Below are 9,192 nucleotides of genomic sequence, written 5' to 3'. Positions count from 1 at the left end.
GGTGCGGGGAGACTCAGGTCCATCCAGTGACCTCCATGCGGGCCCATCTCCAGGTGTCTCAGCCCGCTCCGTGGCAGGCATGGGGGAGCCTGTTTGTGGGAAGGCAGCCCACAGGTTTTCTCGGCAGAGGATGATTCCTGGACACTTGACTATCCTCCAGCCTTGACAACCAGCCCGGCCCCTCTCAAGCCGCCAAAGCTGGGCTCTCCATCCTGGTTGCAAATGAGCCTCCTGGAGATTTCAACAACCCCAGGTCCAGGACAAACTAAACTTTCTGAGGTGGGGCCTGGGCACACCTAGTTTACACAAGCCCCCCAGGTGACTCCTGTGCCGGGAGAATTGAGTCCCTGGAATGGGGGAAGCTGGTCTCAGCACCTCACACTGTGTCTCACCTGGGGAGGGTGTGGCCCTGCAGCCTGGAAATAATTACAGCCCTCAGGCCGGGAACCCTCCTGCACTCTGCCTCCAGGGAGTACCTAGTAGGTAATCAAAGGTTAGGCCCAAACAAACGTTTGCTCTCCGGCTTATGAGGGATTAGTACCCAGCACAACTCCTCTGTAATCTTACTTTGCAGTAAGTACTACTGTGTGGGCCACACCACACACCAGGCCTCAGGGTCACTTCTGGCTACCTCTTCCCTCCCCTCCAAACGCAGAGCTCAAAGGGGCCGAACTGAACTGTCAGCCTTCCCTTTTCAAATGCAACCGATATCAGCACGATAAATGTATATAGTGGAGCCCTAGCCAGTTTGGCTCAGTGGATAGAGAGTTGGCCTGTGGACCAAAGGGTCCCAGGTTTGATTCCGGTTAAGGGCAAGTACATCGGTTTGCAGGCTCCTCCCTGGCCTGGGCCCTGGTCGGGGTGCCAACAGGAGGCAACCACTCTATGTGTTTCTCTCACCTCGATGTTTCTCTCTGTCTTTCCTTCTCTCTTCCACTCTCTCTAAAAATCAATGGGAAAATATCCTGGCGTGAGGATTAAAAAAAGAATTTATATAGTGGACGTCAGGTAGGGATAAGTGCTTTGGAGAAAAAATAAAGCAGGGGAGGGGGAGGGGAGTGAGTGAAGAGGGAGGATCCGGGCCAAGCTCCTTGGGAGTGAGGTGTGATGTGGGCACATAGGGCTGCACGCAGGGGACAGATCTGGAGCATCCGAGGACGGGTGGGCTGCTCTGACCAGCATGGATGGTGTTTAAGGCAGGGATCGGCTGAAACCTCAGTGGGAGCAAGTGGAGGTCAGGGGAGATCCAAGGGAGCGGGAGGAGAATTCAAAAGGAAGACTGAGCCGGAGGAGTGGAGTGGCAGCGAGGAAGGAAGAAAACCAGGAGAGCCTGTGTCCCTAGAGCCAGGAAAAGGAAGGAACTCAAAAAGGAAGGAGGGGGCCCCGGCTCCAGCACACTTGACAGTAAACTCCGGGCACACAAGAATGAGTTCAAAGGTGCCACAGAGAAGCACCGGCCAAGTTAGAATGCTGGACAGGCCGTTAGGCAAACAAGCTGGTTTCTCCCACAAATCAAAGGTATGGGGGATGGGAGAGAGGGTGTAGAGAATGGAAGGTTTGACACAACCAGATGCAATCGGTGGCCCTTGGTTGCACCTGGGTTGAACAAACCAGCTGCAGAAAGACATCAGGGGATTTCAAATATGCACGGGGCATTAGGGGAGGTTGAGGAGAGTCTGTTCATCTGGGTAGGTGTGTTGACGGAATGGGTTAAGGGGTGAACAACGTATCAGCTAGAAGTTCATATGGAAGACGCTACTGGTGAAAGACCAGGAAGGTGGGATTTGCTTTAAGACTCTCCAGCCAGGGGAGATCTTGAGCGCTTACCACTGATGCTGGGTGAAGGGTACATGGAGATTCATGAGGCTCTGATTTTTGTGTATGTGAACACTTTTCCATAATAAAACATTTAAAAATAAAGGAAAGAGTGATCAACTCTTCCCAGCGCTGCTGAGCAGAAGAGCAAGATGAGGACGGAGACATGACCCTGAATTTCGCAGGATAAAGTTGTTGGTGACCTTGACCGGAACAGATTAGGGTGAGGATGAAAGCCTGGTTGAAATAGGTTCCCATTTGCTCATACGAGTGAGGAAATGAAAAATTGCCAAGAAAGACAACTCTTTTAAGGAGTTTTGCTACAAAGGAAGTAACAGGGTGGGAGCTGGGGAGAGAAGAGGGGTGTAGGGCAAGGCAGTTCTTTGCATAAGATGGGACACGTGAATGGATAAACTGAGGCGGAATACAGGAGAGAGAGAGAAGGGATTATAGGGCTGAGAGAGGGAAGGAACTACTCCCCCCACCACACACACACACACTCACTCACACATACATACACACGCACGCACACATGCATGCACACGTGCACAAGCAGAAGGGTAGCCTTTAAGACAGGCGGAAAGCAATCATGCTTGGGATGGCTCAAGACACAGGTCAGAGGAGAGTGCTTGGTCTTGCCGAAGCCAGGTCACCCCGGTCACTTGAGTGAGTGTCAAACACTCGAGAACTGTGGGCCTGAGCCTGAGCTGTTACCAGATCTCACGGTGGAAGAGGCCCTCTCTCCGTGGAGAGTGGGGTTTGAGGAAAAAATGCTTTCGGTTCCACAAGGGGAAACACATTCCTAACATGCTCCAGACCCACTGTCTGCAGTCACCCCGCCTGGCAGGCCTGGTCCCTGAAGCCCAGCTGGGAGCTGGGGGGTCTGCTGGCACCAGCAACGTGGTCTTGGCTGAGAAAACTGAAGCCTCAGGGTGAGGACAGTGGCCCGGGTACAGCCCTTGCAGCCACTCACAGCCCAGCTCTAGGACTCCACACCTTGGAGGCCAGGAGCATGTCGGGGGTTAACCCCAAACCTGTTGATATGATACCTACTCCTTTTTTATTGAATTTATTGGGGTGACAGTTCACAAAACCATACGGGCTTCAAGTGTACAACTCAACAAAACATCATCTGCACACATTGCATCGTGCAGTCATCTCCCCAAATAAAGTCTCTTTTTGTCCCAATCACCGCCCCCGCCCCTGCTTTTGCCCACCTCCACTCCCCTATCCTCCTGGCTATCACCATACTGTTGTCTGTGTCTGTGTCATATTTGCTTAATCCCTTCATCTTCTTTCATCCAGCCTCCAGTTCCTCTCCTGTCTGACAGTTATCAGCCTGTTTCATGTATCCATGCCTCTGTTTCTATTTTATTTGTCATTTTATTTTGTTCATTAGATTCCACATATAAACAAGACCATATGGTATTTGTCTTTCTCTGACTCATGATATGCCCACTCTTAATGCTGCTCCCTCCCCAGGCCCTGGCTAACTCTCTACCCCTATCTGCCTGAGCCTCCTGAACACACACACACACACACACACACACACCTGCCCTTCAACTCCAATGTACATTCCAGGTTAACGCAATTACTGTCCTTAAAATCCTTGACACACACACACACACACACACACACACACCCCTGCTCTTCAACTCCAGTGTATATTATTCCAAGTTAACTCATTTACTGCCCTTAAAATCCTTCCCCTGGGATTGGTACCTTCCCCTCCGAGTAGGATCTACAAGACATCCTCAGAGTCTTTGGTGCCCTTTGCTGCTGTCTTGGCATCTGGCCCATTCCTTTCCCTGGCCTCACCTTGTCCACCAGCAGGTGGGCGCTCCCAGGTCCCTGACCAATGACCTACTTCAGATCTGAATTAGCATGGGCATGTGTTGTAACAAACCAACCCCAAAATGTATCATGGTACAAACACAATAGTAGTGTATGTCTCTTTCCTGTAAAATTCAAAATGGGCGAGTGCCTGCTCTACCTCCTGGAGAAGTACCTGGCCCCACCAGGCACTTGTGAATAGTGGGTTCTCTCCTCCAAGCAGTGATTCAGGGATCCAGGCTCCTTTCACCTAGTGGCTCTGCCATATTCAACACATGGTCCTCAAGGTCGCTGTGAAGTCTGCATCAAGCCAGCAGACAGAGGACAGAGCACAGAGGAGCATGCAGGAGTTTTGGGGGGCCAGGTCTGGGAATAGCATACATGTCCACACATTCTATGGGCCAGAACTTGGTCATATGACCCATCAAATTGCAAGGGAGGCTGGGAAACATAGTCCAGCTCTATGCCCAGGTGGAAGAAGAAGAACTGGATTTAGTGCCCTGCCAGGCAGTTTCTGGGGGGCCAGGTCTGGGAATAGCATACATGTCCACACGCTCTATGGGCCAGAACTTGTTAATATGAACCATCGAATTGCAAGGGAGGCTGGGAAACGTAGTCCAGCTCTATGCCCCGGTGGAAGAAGAACTGGATTTGGTGCCCTGCCAGGCACCACAGACCCCTAGCTCCATCTCCACCATTGGCTTCCCCAGGCCCCTCCCTTCTTTTTACCTGTTCTCACATTGGCCCTCCTGACCCCAAACTCCTGCCCTGTCCTACATCCATCACTCTGCAGCTTCATCCGGTACAAGCTGACACCCAAGAAAAGACCAGTCCCAGAGGGTCAGAGAGGCACACAGAAGAGGTTTATTCCTCATGAGTTTACACAACCACAGCACAGAACAAAAGATAAAGTGCAGACAGCTCAGGGCGAGGGTAGAGGGCCTCTCACACTGCCTTCTCATCTATCCACCCACCTGAGTAGGGCGCACACCGGGCATGAAAGCTGGGGAGTTGTGGGCCCACCGTTGGGTGCAGGTAGAGGCAGAAAGGAGGGTCAGGAGATGAGACGGGGCCCTGCTGGGGTGGGTGGTTAGGAAGAGCTGCCCAGACTCAGGTCTCTCTGAATGAAGTGGTCCCTCCTTCCTTGGCCTTCCGCAGCCCCACCCCACCCTGGCTGGCTAGCTGGTTCCTACAGAGAGATGGTAAGGGAGCTGCCACCACAGTGCTGAGTGAGGGGAGGGGAGAGACTGCAGTGACATCTCAGTAGGCTCTTGAGACCCTGATGAGCCCCTCATGAGCCATGTCACCTGTCCCTTCAGCGGTTCTCCTGATGACCTGCCTGTGACTCCACCATGAAGGCTAAAGCTGTCCTTCCCTTTCCTTGTGAAAAGCAAACACCCTGGGAGAGGAAAGCATTCAAAAGGTGCCTTGAGCTCAGCCATCCCACCCCCCGACTGGGCCCAGGCTCACCCCAGAACGGTGGCTGACAGAAGAGCCCCTTCTCTCAAAGCCCAATACCTCCCTGGACCCGGGACGTCAATGCCCCCAAAGTGCTGCTTCTCCTCACGGAAGAAGAAGGGACACCAGAGGGAGAGAAGGAGGCAGGGAAGAAGCCACTGGGGTGCAGGGAAATCCAGAAGCCCTTTCCTAGAGGAAAGGCACACCCCTCTGTACTTAAGTGGGGGTGGGACGGGGGCCCAGTCCTGCTCCATCACCCCTGCAGTATGGTCAAGGGGACAAGGCTACACCAGACACAGACCAACAGACAGACACAGACAGATGAAGGCCACCAGGTGGAGGCTGCTGGGCAGAAAATGCCTCTTACTCGCCATCCCAGCCTCGACTCATGGCCTGTACCACGGCCCCGTAGAGCTGGCGCCAGGCTGCTCGCACGGCTGGTGTGAAGGCAGGGCCCAGGCACTTCTCCAGCATGTAGAGCAGGGCCTCGCCCACCGTCTGCAGAGGCAAGGAGCACCTTGTCATTCCCAAGGCAGGAAGGCATCACTCCATTCCACAGGTGAGAAAACCGAGGCCTGGGGCTGGGACGGGCTCCTGGGCCTTTCCTCTCTCCTGCACAGGGTTCATGCTTTCTGAGCAGGATTCTGCCCCAATCCTTGGGTACCACACTGCACCCACTTTCCCCCTTAAAGTGAGCCTTTATAGTGAACAAAGCCTTTCACCCCACTCCCAGCCTTGAAACCACCCAAGGAGTGAGGCAGAGGCATTGCCTGGGACTCTCAGCTCAGACCAAGCAGAGCCATTGCCCACAGGCCTGTTTCCTCCTCTGCAAGGCAGCACTCGTGGCGTGAAGAGCCCGGGCTCTGTAACCAGCTGGGCCTCGGTTCACTTTCTGACTCCACCACTTATGAACTGCGACCTTGAGCAAGTTATGTCACCTCTCTGAGCCTCCGTTGCTTCATCCATTAAACCAAGAAAGTAAAACAAAAAAAAGTTCTGATTCATTGGGTTGTTGAAATGATTAAATGAGGTCGTCTATAAAAAGCTTAGTATAGCATCTGCGCACAGTAAGCCTTCAACAATAATAATGGCTCTCGTGTTTAGTCATAATAAAATACGATTTATTTATTCCACAAATATTTACTGACTGTCCACTGGAGACCAGGCACTGTGCTAGCGCGGGAGATGGAGAGCGCCAGACAAACTCGGCCCCGTCCTCCAGTGCCTACCATCTGGCAGGATGACTGGCCTATGTGGTAGACGGCCCCGTCAGTGCCCCAGTGAACCCCACCTTGAGTAGGGATCCTCCCCCTTGACACTGGGCTCAGCTGTGTAACTGGCTTTGGCCCATGGGCTGTTAGCCAGATGAGGCATTAGCAAGAGTAGTGCAAGCAGAGTCTGGGAAAGCACTTGCACACCGGGCTTGACCTCTTCGAACACTCCCTCTTAGAACTCAGCTGCTGCGCTGGACAGACGCTGGGCCAGACCACCGAGTGATGAGGCCACAGGGAGAGAGACCCCGAGGATGCCAGGCCACCCTGGACATTCCATCCCCAGCCGAGCTCCAGCTGAATGCACTGCATGAGTGGCTCTAGCCACACCACATGGAACAGAAGGACCACCCCAAAGAGCCCAGAGAAATTAGGCATCATTGTTGGTTTGAGATGGTCTTATACACGGAACAGAAAACTGAGCAGACCGGCTAATCCCACAGGCTCCTTGACGTTCTATTGTTCTAAGAGAAGTCACTCCAGAGAAGAAAAGTTGGAGGCTCAGAGAGGTCAAGGCAGCACCAGGATCACACAGCACGTGTGTAACAGATGCAGGTCCCTTGCCCAGTCGTGTGAGGGTATAGGAAGGGGGAGGTAAGGGAGGACCGGGAGAGAGTGGTGGCCTCAGGTCAGGAGCTCAGGAGAGAGAGGAGCCCCTCTACCCACCGAGAAGGAGCTGAGCTTCACACCCACTGCACGGTGCTTCCGGCCCAGGCCAGCCAGGTACTCCTCCAGCGAGGACAGGTCCTCCACATTGGTCACTGCGGCATCGATCACGAGCATCACCTGTCAAGGCCAAGGTAGCAGTGAGACAGGCAGAGCCATCTCCCTGCTCACACCCACAGTCCAGAGCCTGGGGGTCCCGACTAGAGGTAAGAGAGTCATGAGAAATGGAAAGCAACCTGTGTCTGTATACAGTAGGTGTTCAATGTGTGATGGCCGACATGGTGAGAGAAGCCTCTGAGGGGCTCAAAGCCCTAAACATGCCTGCGGGACAGTGTTGTCTGCCTGGGACGAGGGGAAAGCAAGGCCCTGGGAGAGACTCTAAGAAAACCCAGCTTGGTTTTCACAGGCAGACGGACGGCCCCTAGTAGATGAGCGCCAGCACCACCCAAAGGAGCCAGGGAGGAGGTCCAGGGCAATGACAGAGCTGGGACCAGCTGGCTGAGCACAAGGCTGACTGGCCCAGACTGGGTCCAGCTCAGAGCAGAGGGCAAGGAGCAGAAGGGCAGTAAGCCCAGGCCTGGGGCAGAAAACCAGTCATTTTCACTACCCCATGTCCCTCATTCTCTCCCGGGAAGGCGCCTGCTGGATCCTGGAGGCCACCCCAGCTCATCCTTCCCCTCACCTTCCTGATGTGGTCCAGGAACTCGGGGGAGGAGAGGCAGTCCTCGGGGCTGGAGTACTGGCGGCAGTTGTACTGGAAGAGGGGCAGCAGGTCGGGCTCCAGGTCAAACAGCCTGCAGGGGGAGGCCCGAGTCAGCCCCGGGTGTTAGCCCCAGCAAGCCCCGCGAGCCCTGGCTGCCACCGTGGGAGTTGGGGTGGGCCAGAGGTTTGGCCGGAAATGACAGCATACCCTCCAACCTGGTACTGACCCCTTCACCAGCTTTGCCAGAACCCCCTTCCTAGAAAGAACACGGGTCCCCAGGCCACTCATAGGACCCAGCATGTTGAGGGGACTGGGGCAAGAAGGGATTCTCAAACAGAAAGCCTGGAAAAAGGCTCTCGCTCTCACTCTTCCCCCAACCCTTCCCATTTTGGGGTCAGAATCTCCTAGTCGTATGTGTCTGAGGGGGCTCTGGCCAGGATGATAATAATAGTTAAGAACTCCTTACCCATTTTATGGAGGAAACAGAAGCCAAGAGAGGTTAAGGAGCTTCCCTAGGGTCACACAGTTTGGAACCACAGAGGGGGCCTGAGTCAGCAGGGGAAAGCCGGGAGACACAAAGCAGAAGCTCTCAGCCACATCTGAGAGGGCGCATCTGGGTTCTGGGTAACTCTGTGAATTTCTTTCCATTTTGGGGGGAGGGCTGGGGGGTTGGGGATTGGGGTTTGCAAAAGCTTCCTCAGAAGTTCTGTGCTGGCTTAGGAAAAACTCTGGTGGAAGGAAACCGTGCCTCATTGTGATGGCCGAGTGGTTAGAGACCCTCAAGCTGAGGTTGAAGATTTGACTCCTCCTCCCCGTTAGGGGCTGGCACCCCCTTTACCCCTCTTCCAGGCGGTGAGACTCGGGCATCTGTCCTCCCCCACCTGGGGGTTCTCTGTCCTAGCCTGGTCTTTTCCTGGGAAAGGTTGATCCCCCTGTTAGTTGGTGGAAGTGCACTTTCCTGGGGCCTGGACCCTGTGCTCTGCCAGCCAGGCACCCAGCGCCCCCTCCCCACACGGGCGGTTTCCCCTTACTGGCAGCGGCGGGCGCCCCTGGAGCTGCAACATCCCAGGAACAAACTCAGGAGCAGAGCCGGGAGGAGGCCAGCGCCTGGGGTGGTGTCTGCTGGCCCGAGTGTAAGGAGGTTCCGGAGAGGACCCACTCCGCCCCGAGAGCCTCGCTGGGCCGGATGTGCCGCGGGAAGCAAGAAGGGGTCCTGGGCCGGCTCCTGTGCGCACATCTGGAGGCGCCCGGTGCACAGGCAGCAGTCAGCTTTCCCTCCTCTGGAGCCGCCAGCCACCTGGAACCCATTCCTGGCCAGGTCCCCTGCCCGCCCTGGCTCGGGGCCACCCTCACCTGGTGAACAGGACGGTGCCGTGCTCCAGTGGGCTGCGGCTCACCGCTTGCCAGCTCTGCCGGATCAGCTCGGGCTCGGGGCGCTCCATGCTC

General features: G+C 55.0%; 1 protein-coding gene across 1 annotated transcript; it reads right to left on the bottom strand.

The window, feature by feature from the left end:
* Positions 1-4,489: 4,489 nt before the first annotated feature.
* On the bottom strand, positions 4,490-9,189 carry NGB (neuroglobin). Its single transcript, XM_005860171.2, has 4 exons — positions 9,100-9,189; positions 7,726-7,837; positions 7,044-7,163; positions 4,490-5,604 (listed from the first exon to the last, which is right to left on the bottom strand). Exons 1-4 carry the CDS (start codon positions 9,186-9,188, stop codon positions 5,470-5,472), a joined length of 456 nt encoding a protein of 151 aa, XP_005860233.1. The 5' UTR covers position 9,189; the 3' UTR covers positions 4,490-5,469.
* Positions 9,190-9,192: the final 3 nt, after the last annotated feature.

This window comes from Myotis brandtii, unplaced genomic scaffold (assembly GCF_000412655.1).
Source record: "Myotis brandtii unplaced genomic scaffold, ASM41265v1 scaffold132, whole genome shotgun sequence".
NCBI lineage: Eukaryota > Metazoa > Chordata > Mammalia > Chiroptera > Vespertilionidae > Myotis > Myotis brandtii.
The sequence above is the reverse complement of the archived record's forward strand: the minus strand, read 5'-3'. Positions and strand labels throughout refer to the sequence as shown.

Coding starts and splice junctions, on each gene's coding strand:
- NGB (XM_005860171.2), bottom strand. CDS start 9,188: ATGGAGCGCCCCGAGCCCGAGCTGATCCGGCAGAGCTGGCAAGCGGTG. Junction 7,164..7,725: donor TCCTGGACCACATCAGGAAG/GTGAGGGGAAGG, acceptor TGGCCTTGACAG/GTGATGCTCGTGATCGATGC. Junction 5,605..7,043: donor TGAAGCTCAGCTCCTTCTCG/GTGGGTAGAGGG, acceptor TTGCCTCTGCAG/ACGGTGGGCGAGGCCCTGCT.